General features: G+C 33.8%; 1 protein-coding gene across 1 annotated transcript in view; it reads right to left on the reverse strand.

The window, feature by feature from the left end:
• The window catches only part of LOC124366920 (tyrosine-protein kinase CSK-like), a 102,081-nt gene that overhangs the window by 6,979 nt on the left and 78,260 nt on the right, over positions 1-16,842 (reverse strand). The window contains 8 exon segments of the mRNA XM_046823523.1: positions 7,380-7,541; positions 9,525-9,661; positions 9,755-9,889; positions 12,070-12,156; positions 13,181-13,255; positions 13,257-13,314; positions 15,981-16,108; positions 16,667-16,736. Of these exon segments, the coding sequence (XP_046679479.1) occupies positions 7,380-7,541; positions 9,525-9,661; positions 9,755-9,889; positions 12,070-12,156; positions 13,181-13,255; positions 13,257-13,314; positions 15,981-16,108; positions 16,667-16,736 (852 nt within the window).

Consider the following 16,842-nt stretch of genomic DNA (forward strand, 5'->3'; position numbering starts at 1 on the left):
CAGAAATAGAGGAATGAAATAGTTGATGCCAGAAAATTTTCATTTGACTTTCAGTTTTTAATTTATGGGCACTCAATTTAATAGTAATGTTTATGGAATAAGTGGTTCACACACACCATAAAGAACATCAGAGAACAGTAACTTGATCACTATTAGCGTTCACATTTTTCTTCATAATTTATGCACACTTAAAAATAATCATGACAGCAAAACCAAGTGTTTTACATTAGCTTACATTACACAGAGGAATCACAGAAGAAATAAGATGAACGCCTCTTCCAGTTCAAAGAGGCGTGCCTCAAGGATCGGTTCTAGGACCAGCACTCTTCATCTTGTTTGTAAATGACTTGCCTCACTATGTGGGAGAATTTTGCTTACTTCTCATGTACGCGGACGATACAACCCTGCTACTTAAAGGACAAACCGCAGACGACCTGGCAGTATCATCCTACGTTGCCCACAACATGGCATACCAATATTGCAATGGGAATTATCTGGTCGCAAACCTGACTAAAACCAGCCAGATAGCATTTGGAAGAAGAGCGACCGAAGTTCAAATCATCCCAGATGTACGCTTGGAGACACATGTTAAGTTCTTAGGCTTGACTATAGATGAAAACATCTCGGACCCCACACATAGACAATCTGAGTAAAAAACTAAATACTAGCCTATACATGATAAAACAAATAATATCTCTTAGCAACTTAGAAACAGCTAAAACAGCTTATTTTTCTCTATTTGAATCACACATAAGATATGGTCTTTCTGTATGGGGTGGTAATCAAAACTCAACCTAAAAAGAATCCTGACACTCCAAAAGAAATGTATTAGGGCCCTTGCCGGCCTACACTACCTGGATAGCTGCAGAGATGCATTCAGAGCACAGAAAATCATGACTGTTGTCTCACTCTACATCCAAGAGGTAGTGATGTACGTAGATGGAAAAGATCTGCCAAGGAACAAGGACACTCACCATCACAACACCAGAAACGACGAGCTTTACATCCTGCCAGCACACCACCTAACGCTATTTGAAACTAAACCATCCTACATCGGCAGAAAACTTCACACTTCACTGCCTCAAGAATTGCACACCAAGAGAGGGAACTCGCTGAGATCGGCACTAAAAGCATGGCTCCTGGACCCACCATTTTACAAACTCGAAGAATTCTACAGTGAAACTCTCATCTGAAACTGCTTGAAGACTCAAAACTCACATTATTGTAAAAGACACTATTTATAATCTTAATGACTGTAAATAAAGATGATTCTGATTCTATACAAGCTTTGATATGTCTATGAAAATTTGAGGTTTAAAGTTCTCTATTGGTTTAACATGTATATTACGGTTTCACAACAAACTGTAACACTAGCAATTCGAAAACCAACTTTTCAAAAAAAATGAAGGCCACAAGACATGTTGAGTTGCTTTGTCAAAAGAAAAGCAATATCAAGATTATAAAATTTACTTTCTTACAGTTTTCTGCGATTTCATTCACTACATTTTTATAATTTGTAGATTGTACTGCTACAAAAAAGTATTCAGAAAATATTAAGCTACATTGAAATTAAAAAAAAAACGTTTTTTTTTTACATACCATTTTAAAATTGTGTACATATTATTCTGTACTATTAAACTTTATCAAGTAATGGTCCCTGAAACATAATTGACACTAACAAACCGTTGTAACGTAATAACTATTAAAACCTATTGTTTGGAGTAAATTTAGCATGGTTTATTGTTGCATATCTCTTTCACAAACACCTAACAGCTGTTTTTTGTTCACGTTTTTCATCTGTTACTAATGAACATTAGTCAATTTTGTAAAGTAAATGTACTGAATTTTATCTGAAACTCTAAAAATATACTTGTTTCGTATAATCAATACAAAATTATAAATGTATATAGTTAAAAATCACAAGAAAAATATTAAAATTAATTAAGAAAATAATAATAAATTAATGCTTCACTGAGGTCTTTTTAACCCTTATAACGTCATCACAGACGCCGTATGGCGCATAGACAAACTATCTCCAAACGGCAAAGACGCGGTACAGCGCATCGACACAAAACTGCGTCTATAGCAAATTTAAGTTCCTTTTAAATCCGATCAATGTCACTAACGGTATGCATCAACCATGTGTGTGGGTTATTGACCTATGTCAAGCGTCAAAATATAGCTGTCGCGTTACATTGTTTGAAACAATAGACGCTGTGTCTAGACACTCTCCCCGCCACACGGCACAGACGCCGTACAGCGCGCGCACTTTTGTTTGCAGTTTGGCTACAGGTAGTGCGTGTCTAACCATCGCTGAGTCGGTTTCCTTCGCCGTGTTTTCTGTTTATATAAAAGAACACTATTAGGTTAGTTGTATATTTACAATCATGCATTTCTTTTTTATATTTATCACAAGTGTAATTTATATAATTGTCTGGTAATGTTTATAGTTTAGCTAATAAAATTTTGTGTGCCTTTTATTTTGACTTTATTTATATCTACAATTTAATGTCCCATAAATATATGTACGTACAAGATAATTTTAAAATTTTTACTTTTTTATACTTACCATAATTATAGAAAGTAAAAATAAAAATGAACTTTACACATTTAAAAATTTTTTTTTTTAATATTGTGCCGTTTGCTGGAAGTCGTGAAAAGATATACTGACGTTATAAGGGTTAAAAAGAAATTATAAACTTTAATATTAACTTTTTTATTTACAAATTTCATTTCAGTACAAAAATTAAACTAATTATAGGACACCCTTGTCAATCTTGGCTCACTGTTCACTTGTATCCACACTGAACAGGTTATCCATAACTGTTGTATATGATAGTCTACTTTTATTTTGAAGTACATTGTAAACTATTGAGAACACAAAATTTTTGAGGTTATGGCATTGTCGTACTTAGATTTGCGATTGAACTAGAAGTCAATCGCATTCGGTTAATAGTTGTCTGAATAAATATAGTTTTATAATGTAAATGTTTGATTATAATTTATTTATTAAAAAACCAAAAATTATCATTTTCCGATAGTTTGATATACTAACAAATATTTATGTATTGGGTTAGGTTTTTGATTAGTTTTTACTTTTTGACTAGTAATCCCTAAACGAATTCGTGAGCACACTACATGCTGCAGTAATCCCGACAGGCATGCGGAAAGCACTAAACCGTTTTCACAATAATGTTACGTAATGAATTTGGTACTCTCCTGGATACCTATGTGATCTAGCGGAATATATAACAAACACTTTCAAGTAATTTTCATCGTTCCCACTAGATAGCAGTTACTATTTTGTTTATTTACTGCCATATGACGGTATTCAATACGTTGTTTCAAATAATCAGCTGATTCTATTTCTGTTTGTGTACTGGACAAAAGTTGTAACCTCACTTTTACGTTACCGGATGATCTGACTGTTCGTAAACATTTTTGTTGTGTTTACTGTGAGGAAATAAATGTGGGTGTTTGTGTAATTTATATGTGTTTGTGTAAAATGGCCCGGGGAAGACTTTCAGAAGAAATTTTTTGTTGAGATACTCCCCTGAGACCCACTGCCTGACATTTCCCTGCCACCATCCCTGCTACAGATAAAAATGACAAGATAAAAAAGAAAGTAGGACACGTGTGCAGATGGATCGGTGTTGACGAGCAGCGGCACCGGGATACAACATGTTTGTGCTTGTGCCCCTACCGCAACGTTATGCTTTGTGTGCCCAATTGTTTCCGTGCCTTTCATATCATAAAAGATTTCTGGGGTAACTTGTGTACTGTTACCAACTTGTACTTAATATCTACCTAAGTATGTTTATTAGGAAATAAATACTGACAATATTTAATCTTATATTCATATTTTTAAATGTAGTAACTTTTGTGCATAGTTTGAATAATTTCAAAAAAATTAAGAAATTTTTAATTGAGTGTTTTTCATAACACTTCTACCAAAATCACCTAAAAAAACAAAATACCAAATTAAAAAACCTCACTTTTAGGGCACTCTTAAGGGGAGCACTTCGTAAAAAAATCTCAAAAATTACAAATTTTTTTTTTTTTTTTTTTTATTAAAGTTTGGAATTTCCCGATAACAATGGTGGTATTAAATTTTTTTTATGATGACTAGAAGTGTCCGAAATATTTTTTTTTAAATAGGCCTGCAGGCAGTTTCGGGCCTGTAGCAGTCACACTTTGAATGGTGCTGTTATAGTACTACTTCGTTGCAGTCATGTTCATGATTTGGTTGGCAGTGACAGTTTGTTATGTCAACAACTTACACTAACCAACAAAACATCTGTTTTATAACCATTGCTTATAAACCTAGGTAGCATACATGTTTTTGGTTACTGACATTTCTGTTTTAGAGAGTGAAAAATTACGTAAATGATTATGGTTTTTTGTGAGTTTAGTGGAGAGTTTCTGAGTATTTTTTGTTATGAGTGTAGTGAATTTTATAATGCCACGTTCAAAGCCTGCTTTCAAGAAACGCGTTTTTCAAAGGAAATCAACATAAACCCTCCAACTAGTCCTAGGCCTAGTTTCTCAGGTATCAAGTAACAATCGAGGTACCAATACTCCAAATGTGGATAGGCCAAGACCTCAAAGTGCATCTTCTAAGAAGGTCAGTCCTTTTTTGAAACAGTACCAATTGAATGAAAATGATGAGTCTGAAAACTGTATAGTTAATATAGGATGTGTTGAATGAGGCTCTTAGTAACGTTTCAGTGTGTAAAAATTGCCATGGCCAAACTTGTTTACAAAGTAAAACACATTGTAGGCCTAGCATCAAAAATTATAGTCAGCTGTTCTGATTGTGAAAACACTATTACTGTGACAAACTCTGAATTAGTCAGGCCTAACACTAATCAGAATGAAGCAAAGTCTGATAGGCCTAACACATTTTATGACCTAAATCTTCGTTTGGTTTATGCTATGCGTACATAGGCAAAGGTAGAGTGGCTGCGGAGAAAATTTGCGCTTTTATGAATCTTACACCTCCGCCTTTGAGATATCATGAACATGAGCATTACTTGGGTTCAATTGCTGAGTTAGTGTGTAAGAAGTCAATGCAAAGTGCTGTGCAAGAAGCTGTATCGGATAATGATGGTTGCAGAGACCTCGCTATAGCTGCTGATGGCTCATGGCAGAAGCGGGGTCACCTTTTCACTAAATGGAGTGGTATCAGTGACATCTTTATCAAAACCAGGTAAGGTCCTAGACATCGAGATTTTATCTAAATATTGCAGATGCACTAATAGACTAAACAACACGCATGGTGATGGCTGTATCGCAAACTTTGAAGGTTCTAGTGGAGCCATGGAAGTTGCTGGAGCAGTCGCAAATTTTTCAGCGCTCGCAGGCATTGTATGAGGCTCGTTACCTTGAATACCTTGGTGATGGAGAACAGCAAGGCGTACTCCAGTGTATGCGAAGCCAAGCCCTATGGTGATACTGCCATAACAAAGATAGAATGCATAGGCCATGTCCAGAAACGGATGGGATCGAGATTAAAAAATCTAAAAGCTAAGACTAAAACACTCCCTGACGGCTCACGACTTGGCGGCAAGAACAAGCTAACAGATTCTGCCATTATTCAGCTCCAAAAATACTACGGATTGGCAATTAGACGCAACACAAACTCTGTTGGAAGACATGAAAAAAAAGCCATTTGGGCAGAGTTTTTCCATGTGATGTCTTCTAATGAAAGGCCTCAACATGGACTATGTCCAGATGATGAAGAAACCTGGTGTAAGTACCGCAAAGCCGTAAAATCCAATGAAAAACTATGATCATGGCAGCCATTTTTCACTTGCCTGAAAAACCTAATGACATTTATTAAACCTATTTTTCAAGATCTAGCCAATCCAACTCTACTGGGCAAATGTACTAAGGGAAAAACTCAAAATCCCAATGAGTCCCTCAACAATGTCATTTGGATCCTACATACCTAAAAAGAACATTTGTGGAGATTAAAACTTTGAAATTTGGCATATATGAAGCTGTTACAGCTTTTTAATGATGGCTACATTGGCAAATGCAAAGTATTTCAAGAAATAGGAGTGTCACCAGGGCAAGCATTTTATTACAGCAATGAAAAAGCTTGACCGGCGGCGAATTTGGAAGGCAGAGAAAGCTCAAGAAGATATAGAGAAAAAAAATTAGACAGAAGAAAAACTTACTAAAAAGAAGTCTGGAGGATGAATATGAGGAGCAGGAAGGAGATCAGCCAGCCTATGCACCTGGAAATGTACTGAAAAAGGTAATAAAGCAGTATTTTTTCCGTTTTTTGTGTTTTTTTCCCGAAAGTTGCGGTTTTCAATACAAAAGTACATGTTTCTCAAAAAACTACAAATGGTAGGAATATGAAATTTTTTTTGTATGTTTGTAGCACTGTTTTACATATGTGGAACCACTAAAAACATCACACATTTCACTGAGTTCAATATTTATATACATACATATACACATATTTATATAGGTTTTTGACAAGCGTTAAAAACAAAAATATATAACTTTTAGGGTATATGCCAAAAAAAAATTTTTTTTTTGGTTCCACGTGTTCCCCTAGAAGCCCTCTTTAAATGAAAAAAAGAATTATGAAGATACCTCAAGTAGTTCTTGAGATAAGTGTACCTATGTTTAACATTACGAAGATAGGGCGAAGTGCTCCCCTTAAAAAGAGAAACTCATGTGTGGCCATGTGTTCAAGTAGTAACCTTTCAATAAATAAATATACCGGGTGAGTTTTTTAAAGTGATCTAATAGCTAACTTTTTAATTACACAACTTAGCACCACACTTTAAATTTGGAACTTGCTCAATTTTAAGTTTCACTCAGGAATACACTTTCAAATTTTTTTAAGAAGGCTGCCATTTTCCAATATGGTGGCCAACTTTAAAATCTTTTATGGGAACACCCTGTATTTTATGTTGTTTTTAGATTCTACTCTACAAAATAAGACATTTTTGCTTTTGAGAGTTTTTCAGTATCTCTAATGGTTCAGGAGCTACGTGGACTGGAAGTTTTCGGACTGATGATGTATTCCTGAGTGAAACTTTAAAATTGAGCAAGTTCCAAATTTAAAGTGTGGTGCTAAGTTGTGTAATTAAAAAGTTAGCTATTGGATCACTTTAAAAAACTCACCCGGTATATTAAAATAATGACAATAATATAAAACTTATACATATTGCTGCCAAAAATCAAAATCAGGACAAAGATCTCTAGCAGTGACTATTTTAAAAATGAGCACAAACGGCCAAATGAATTTTTCACATACTCAAAACTCAACAGTCTGTAACAATAGCTTACTGTGATACCGATCTAGAAGTCTACTCGCTAGTTCAATATGCGCTTTATTAACACTGCAGAAAACTTACACAGCAAAGTTGATCTGGTCGCGTTTGGTGACGTGGTGCCTCCCCCTCGACCTCAGGTAATCTACCAGACTGCCCTTGCTCATGTACTCTGTCACTAGGGAGATGTGCTTGTCCTTGATGACGAGGCCCAGCAGTTGCACTAGATTGTCGTGCCTCAGCGACCTGTCGACAACATTACAACAAGATGTAGAGAAAAGTAGTAATCTGTTGTATCCAATCACCAGTTTAGCCCACATTCACAGAGAAATCTTTTGATTCGACTTGGAAATAACTAAAAAGATTTGAGGTGAAAATATTTAATCATGACATTCTCATTTAGCTACCCATTTATATGTAGCACTTTCAATCAATAGCAGACCTAACAAAGAGTAAACTGCCTGTGAAAATATTATTCAGGCATTAGTAAATACAACTAAGCAAATCTCCATGGATATTACCTCAGTACAAAACAGCTGATTTTAGATCCTGACACATCTATTAAAGGACATCCACAATCAGTATAATACCAATCATGTCACACAAGAAAGTGTGGTTTGTCCATTTTCAAAAGAACTTGTAATAAGATTGAACTAAAATCTTGTACGAAACACCAGCTTCCATAAGAATAGATTTGTTGATTTGAATAGATCAAGAATAGAATTGCTTGCTAATCTAACTCAAATATTTGAAAAGAGCATACACCTGATGTAACAAAAATATTTAATAATAATTTATTAGCTGTTTTAGGGCAACAAATATTTTTTTGTAATTTCTTCTGATTCATACTTTTAAAGTGCCTATTTTTTGACGAAGTTTGTACTGAAGGAGAGAAAGGGAAAAGTTTGATTAATATATTTTAAGTATATAATTAAAAATATAAATTATTAATTCTGTTATTCATAATATAATAGTAAAAAACTATTTCATTATAATTTCATGGAGCACAAAATTGGAAAAGAAAACAATTTTACTGTGGAAAACAACATTTTTCAGTTTTTTACTTTATTTTCTATAAGAGTACTCAATTTGATGTTGATTGGTTAGAAAATATGGATATATGTAAACACGAATACACAACACAATTGCCTGTCTGATGACAACAGCTAGAGTGACGTAATGTGACAGCTGTTACATAATAAAAAAAGATGTACATGACTATATTACCAACATTACTGCATAAAATATTTGTAGGAGGGTCATAAGACAAATATTAGCATACAGATGATGCTGCAGTGATTTTACAAAGGTTCCTTATATACAGAATTACTGTACATGAAGCCCTTTGCAGGCTATAAATTGCCCACTCCTCCTAGATGGTTTAAGAAGGTCATGTGTAGGTACAAAACATTTGGTGCAGCTATTAGTCAGTAAAAGAATCAAAGATTAAAGACACTGTCAGCAATTCAAAAAACTACCAGGTGTTTTTTCTTCAATTTTCCATGTATTAGTCCAAAAAAGCAATATATGGTGGAATCTTTAGAATTCCTAATAGTAATTGGTTTTAAGAGATTACTGCATCAACCTGACATAAGAAATTCATCAGAACATGTTTTATGAAACCCACATTTTTTTGCCAAAATCTTATATTTACCAAATATAAGAAACGTCTTGTACACAGTTATATAAGCAAAATACAAACTTGTCTTTGAAATATTCTTATAAGTATGCAAATACAGGGCAGAAAATACCTCCCAGCCTGGCCAAATTTACATAATCTTCACCATCTTTAACTTGAACATCAGCCAGCTTGTTAATGAGCTCCTCAACCTATTTCAATGCACTTTCTAAATTTAAAATGTAATTTTGGCTTTGATGCATTCATTGTCTGCCAAATAACTCTTAAGAGCCTACTTTACAAAACTGAATTTTAAATAAAGAAATTCTTTCTTCTAAGGATGCAAGGATATTTACAATTCAAATATTCGTTAGAGCTTGTATCATATATATAAATACTTTTAATTATTTAATTTATTAAAAGATTATAGTCCACAAAAACTAATAATTTTTTACTATTGCTGAGTGAGTTTAAACTATGAACATTTAAAGTCTTTGAAAATTCACAATTTAAATGATGATTTTAGAGTTACAAACGTAATAAGACTCAAAATAATATTTAATGATCATTTTTTCATCACAAATGCGACTACATTACGTTGATGAACTTACGTCATGAGAGAGGCTTCAGTGAGGAACTTCTGTGCGGCTTCGCTGGAATCCTTAAGGATTTTGACAGCAACTTTCTCTCCTCTAAGGATTCCAAGCATTACATCTCCAAATTCGCCTTTTCCTATTGATTCTTTCAACTGTAAACAGAATTTTTTACATTAGAATTTATTTTCCTTGTAAACAAAATTAATATTAATAGTTTCACAAAACAATTACACCCTCAAACTCACCTCTAGTTCATAATCCTGGATAACCCATCCTGCTTCTATGAACTTTTTCTTATCCACACAAAACTCCTGTTTCCCTTTTTTTGGTAAGCTTTTCGTGAGTTGTGTGCATAGTCCGTCAGCGTCTTGTTCATAGTGCTGGAACAAAACAAATTTAATTAGGTTGTTTTAAAACCACGGTTTAGATTGATGACTTACAAAAATGATTGCATAAAATATTACATAACATGGTTTATTACTGAATACTAAGCACTAGTCTACTTCTATATTGTTACAAAGCCTACAAAAAATTTTGTATTTGATTTGTGAACTTTTTAAATTGAGTCAGTTTTTTCAGCTAACCTCAGATTAAATACATAATTACTACTTGCACCAAAAAAAAGATAAAGAGGACAAATGAAAACTCTTAAGAATGCAAAAACAATTCAATAAGGACCAATATTTAAAATGAAATAAAAAATTGATGAAGAAGGATATTTAGTTTTTAAATACATTATTTTTGGTTGGAAATTTACTGATTTACTGTCAAAGATTGCCCATGATATTGAAAGAAAAACGTAGAAATACAATCCTTTCTGCTTGTTTGATTTTATATGATATCCTACATTCAATTGAATAAATATAAGCGCACAAGTTTATGCTTTTCTTCCAAACTTTATCACCCCACTCATATATCCACTCCACACAGGTTATACTGCGTACTGGCAGTTGTTACGTCGACCCCAGTGATTTTTACTCCTTGTCTCCTACTCATCTTCCAGGGTGGGATTAGCATTTAAATGTTTGTTTTGCACAATGCCTTTGATATTCCCCCATATTTTACACTCTTAAGGTAAACACATAAGTGCATAACAATTCTTAAGTGAACATATAACAGAATTTAATAATTATACATAAAAGCTATAATTTTTATTATAACAGTAAGAATGTACACATTTTTTTAGTTGTTGTTTATATGAGTTCATTGATCGGTATATGCCAACACTAATCAGTATTGAAATAATGCCAGGCAAAAAAAATTGTGTTTGTTTACATTCTACTAAAAGAAGTTATTTCTTGAACTTGTATACACAACAGAGAAAAATAATATTAGAATTGTGTAACCTGCTTATTATTGGATTGATAAAATAATAACATTTATATTATTGACAATGTTTTATCAATGTTTGTACAGATCACAATATATATTTATTTCACTCTATTTTAAGACCACTGTCTACAAGTGAGAGGTAGAAGTGTGCAGAAGTGTGCGAGTGAGGGATAGTGTGCGAAGGGAGGGCTGAACAGTGATAGAAGATTGCATGGATTAACTTACAGTATATTAAATTTAGTTATTCAAATAAGTTTTCTCACTGAGACATTTTCTTCAGTATACAAGTCCTTATCAAGTTAAATTCAGTCACTTTATAAAGGTTTGTGCCAATCATAAGCCTTTAGAACTAGACAGATGTTTTTATACACATTATGTCAGTGTAGTTGCTAAACTGTTGATAATAATTTACTGCTCAATGAATACTTTTAACCCATTGCAGATCACTCACGAGGTGGGTTCGTCACGCAGCGGCCGGGCCTAACGGCACGGTGACGAGCTCAGGTCGCGAAAGCGGTCTGCTTTTAAATTTCCCTCCAAATAGTTCTGTTAATGTCTGATAGATCGGGCGATCGTCTCCACTTGTTTACTAAGAGTGTTTAACAACGGTCTACTTTTAGAGTTTTCAAAAGTTTTATAAATATCCTACAGATCACAGTTGTATGTCGAAGTTGAAAAATCATTCATATGAGTTTACTCTCTGCTTTTTAGCGCTTCTGATTGGGTGTTTTCCTCAGTTGTTATTGTAATACTTTTGAGGTTAGTGACACAACTAAACGACGCAGACGTACATGTTGGTGGGTTTAGTCTAGACAATGGCCCGGATGTTGCAATCGATTCGTCCAAGCCGCTTTATTTAGACTATGATTCAGACATTATCCCTGCCACGCCGTTACCTTGCTCGCGTGTTATCGTTCCTATATCACGGATACCCCAGCAGGCCCATGTCCCACCTGAACGAATATCTTCGCAGCTGAATTTTCTAGTATACAATAGCGAGCGATACGATGTGGCGCACCATTGCTGTTCGTGCAGCCGCTGACCGTGAATTAATTCGCGCCCGCTGGTGCCCGCCACCAAAACAATACGATCCGTAATGGGTTAATATGATGAAACCAAAGACTTGTTAAGGCAGAGAGGTAATAAATCTTGAGTATGCCTCTAAATCATTTATCCATATTTTGTTTCCAGAAAAGGGAATTTGCATTTGATATTTCGCCCAACTTACCTCTACTAATTGTGCTAAATTTTCAAAGAATTCCTCATCGTCTATTGTTAGTTGATTGTCTTTGTATTTTACCCTGTAGTGCTCCACCTGAAATCAAAAGAACAAAACAGTTACGTATGTTATAATGTGAGAACTATCTTAGAACTCACCTGATAACTAAAGTGTCAAATCCAGAAATAAGTTCCTACAGTTTTAATATTTACAACTTAAAATGATAGCAGGCTTACATAATCTATAATTTTTATTCAATTCTTACAAATGTTTGATCCATCGGTCAGAAGAGATCTTTCTACTATGGTAACAATGCAAACTATTTCACTTAAGACCAATATTTATATGAATCCAATAATGTTAAAATTGTCTAACCATTAAATTCTCAAGTTTAGTTCCAAGATCTTCAGAATTCATCATTTAATACAATGTATCTGTTTGATTATTGGATGCAAAAGTGAAAGAAAGATAAAAGATGAGATTTCCATAAAATACTTTACAAATTTAGAGTTGCATTATAACTTGCACCAAACATTCAATACTATAGTCTTTAAAGCCTGAATTTCAATAGGTTGAAAGGGAAAAAAGGTATCAAACCACAATTGGAATTAAACCAACAAGCCTCTTCTCCTAATTGAGACAGTTAGTTTCAAAAATCCAAAAGTGTCATTAGTTGTGGTTCCTTAGCACATAAGAGAACAGAGATTGTACAATACAAGATAGATGATGCCATTCTGCCTTGACAGTGGCAGTTAACTATTTTCTAATGTCTCTTCGCTGTTCTGAAATACTCGTAGACATAATTAAAGCAAAGTAGCAGTAATTTAATGGATGTTGATCTAACAGAAATTATCACAAACACACTTTTTATGGCTTCCTTGCGATTGGCTTCAACTAGTCAGAATCTGTAATTAAAAGAAGGATTTACCTTCACAATACACAATGCCTACATTTCAATACATAAACCTATATTTAAAACTTTTATTTTTGTGAGGCCTTTCGATAAGCAAGGCTATCTTCGTCAGACACATCACAAAAAGTAAAACTTGATGAAATAACCAAATTATGGACCAGATTTTTATATAGACTTATATTCCTAATGTAATGGCAATACACCCACCTTCCCCTGGAAGCAAACACAGAGCGTGTAATCGCCCGGGAAGTTTGTGGACTCCCGGACAAGGAACAGCCCGTCCTGTTTTGGGGCTGAGCAGCTGTTCGGCGCGATCACGTGAGATCTTGCCATGGAACCATCTGTCAATATGAGAAACAATGGTTAATTTTCTTTTTTCATCCAATTCTAAACTAAATATCATTAATGAAAATTATAGATTTGTATTCACAATTTAAATTCATTCAGTAGAGCTCATCCAGTAGAACTTGTTTTCAGTTTGTACTGCCACGTTATCTTTGCTGATAGAGAACCGAGTAAAACCGATTGAAGGAAGTGGAAAGAGATCAACAGAAATAGCTTTACTTGTATTCAAAACAACGGTTACATCTGTAACTGCAATTTGTAATGAACCAACAAGACGATTCTCACCAAACTGACTGTATGGTTTGAGAATAAGTCAATGTTATCTACTTAAACATAATGTTTGGGTTAAAAAGTATAGCGAAAGGCATGACTATAGAAAACGAGTGACAATAGGCATTGAGGTATCATAGCGTGACAGACAATGTCTTCGGTTGGTTTGTTATCTAACGCTTAACCCTCCATCGGGCGCTTAAAATTAGAAACACCATCAGGCGCTCACGGAGGTTTCCTCCAGGTTAGTGAATAACGGATATTATAGTCGTTTAAACTGTTTTTATTTGTTTAAATATTCATACTGATTTAATTACAATGTAATATATTCATTTTTAGAATTTAAATAAAAATTACTCTCTTATGTAATGAATTTTCCAAATAAGAATTTAGAAATTAAAAAAAAAATGTTATTGTATAGTAATAACATGATTTATTTTAAGGAATAATGCAATTAATTGTAAAAATGTTTAACCTTCTGTAATAATATATGGAAATTAACTTAGTTTTTAACTTCTTACAAAAACAACTTACTTCAATTCTAGAGATATTATACAATTGTAATGTCAATTATTATTCTAAAATCAAAATTTATTCTTTACTAAAAATTTTTTTAACACTACACAAAGTTTCAAAACATTTTCCTTCCGGTTCTTATAACGACAATGTTCACTCCATAAACAGTACTGAAATGTTCCCTAGCACACGGGTACTGTACTGACAAGTCTCTCGTCTTCATTCTCCATTTCACAAAATTCGAATAAAATATATTGCAAAACTTAAAAAGAAACCATCACAGATCAGACATTTAGGCGCACACGGATTATTACTCCATAAAAACTAAACACTATAAGGCGCTCACGGAGATTTCGTCCAAGGACTACAAACACGACATCGGGCGCTCACGGAGGAATCGTCCAGTCTCGCACGGAAGTAGACCTCATACTGACAGATTTTGACAAAGATAAGCGGGAGGCTATTGTTTCGCTTCCCCGAAAGATGCTCGTGAAGTACACTGCGGAACACGACTGCCAACATCAGAAAAGTACTACTATTTTTAATAATAAAAACTACACGGAGGAAAACTCCGTTTAGCGCCCGATGGAGGGTTAATAAAATTACTGGTGAAGCGTGAATAAAATAAGATAGCGTACATCAAAACAATTTTAAGGAAAATGCATTATTGAGTTTCACAATAGTAAATCTATTCTAAACATAGTATATGTGCACCTGTACACATCAGGATAACACAGTACGTAAAACCGATATCACCTGATTATAACTAGAATTGAAATTTTAAAAATATGTTTATTCAATTGTCCAGTAGTTTGGAAGAATTTTTAAACAACTGATCCCAATTTTTTGTTAAGAGTTATTTGTAAGTATTATTTTTCATATATGTATTTCCAAACATACTTTGACCAAAACCATTGCGCATATTATCTAAATAATAAAATGATAAACTTATATTAATTTGTTAATACTGTGTAGGTAGACATAATATAGAATTCATCACCATCCCACCAGATGTTTTGAATAACAGCCAATTTATACAAAATGGGTTCCATTAAGCTTAGTTGCCTCAACTCATTCTCTGAATTAGGAAGTTTGCCAAACTTTTCTCCCGGAAATTGCCAAACTTTCTTTTACAAATTTCTCCATCTGAACTTCTTACCAGTTACAAAGCGAAAACTAATGCTAGCACAAATATAAAAAAAATCTATTTCTAACTTTGACAATATTATAAAATTTAAAATTATACATTCTTTAACTTTATATAAAGGTCAATCTGAAAAAGTCACATAAAAATAATCTAAAAGAAATTTTATGTATTGTAAAAATTATTTTTTACAGATCAAGATAAGTTTTGAAATAATCACAATTAGTTCATTAAAATTAAATTGACAGCATATAAAATAAAAGCAATGGTACTCAATTTTACAGTATTTAGCACCTAGAAGAGTTGAAAGGTGAGTTAGTGATTATAAATAAAGCTACCTATTGTAATAACCAATCAATCAAATTTCAACTTCGAAGCTAATAAACTTTGAAAATTATTTGAGAATTTAATTTTAATCTCAGTAATTTAGAGAGCTGGAAGTAAAATATTACCATTTAAATTTATAAAGTAAAAGTAACATACATGGTTACCCAAGCACCATGTGATGATGCAGAACACATCCGGCCACTATGCGTAGTCCGGCAAGCTGAGAGGACAACCACCTGTGACTAAATCCGAGCTGAGCGAAAAATAAGTTTTGGCCACATTTGGGGCCTCCTGATAGCAAAGAGTAAAACATATCATTGAACGCTTTAAAGCATCGAAAATTCCTGAATTCTCTTCATAAAGTGTCTAATTTTAAAAGCATTTTGATGTTAAGTAAGCACTTACGGCATGGCGCTCAGCTTGACCTCCTGCTTCTTCTCCAGCGGCGAGGGTGGGGACAGCTTCTCACTTTCCATGATGTCAGAGGACAGGGTCCAGCCCGGGCACTCGTAGTAGCCCACTGGCTGGAACCCCTGGAACATAACATGGTGGTTGGTTGGTGTTCATATTCACAACAAAATCTCCAAAATCCATGAAGATTAAGAAATAATACGTGTCAAAATTAAGTGGAGGAGGATTGTTTCTATTCCCTTGGACAAATTAACATAGTTTATTTTACAATATCTAGAGACATACACTACCATTTTTGGCACCATAATCGATTTTATCTTTTATCTATGATTCGCCCTCTCCACTGTTACGTAATAATAGAACTTAATTAATTTAAAATTATTAATAACAATACAAGTATAACTGATTAAAATGTTCAGAACTAGTAATTCAAACAACAACAAAAACTGTAAACCTATATCTGTGACTATGACCGCTTAATTACGACATGATGTATTGAATCTCTGTACCTAATTACTCATAAGAAATTTACAGTAAATTTCCATTTCCACAGCATGGTTTTACTAGAACCATTAATTAAAAATTAATGAGCTGATTGTGCTAAGAAACATTAAAAAAGTTCCAAGTGATTTGAAAGATCTACTGTATATTCTTCTGCGAGCTTTTAAATCTTATCATACCTGAGTAAACGCAGTGCCTTGTAGGGTTTGACTCATCACTGGAGAGGCATTCTGCAACCGGCACCTCCACCTGCAACATTACATAAACATTGCAGTAATCCACCTTACAAGTAATTTCTCTTTTTTAATTGGCATGAATAATATTGTTAAATTGTTTCTTTTGGCACAGTTGAATG

The sequence above is a fragment of the Homalodisca vitripennis genome, chromosome 7 (genome assembly GCF_021130785.1).
Source record: "Homalodisca vitripennis isolate AUS2020 chromosome 7, UT_GWSS_2.1, whole genome shotgun sequence".
Classification (NCBI taxonomy): domain Eukaryota; kingdom Metazoa; phylum Arthropoda; class Insecta; order Hemiptera; family Cicadellidae; genus Homalodisca; species Homalodisca vitripennis.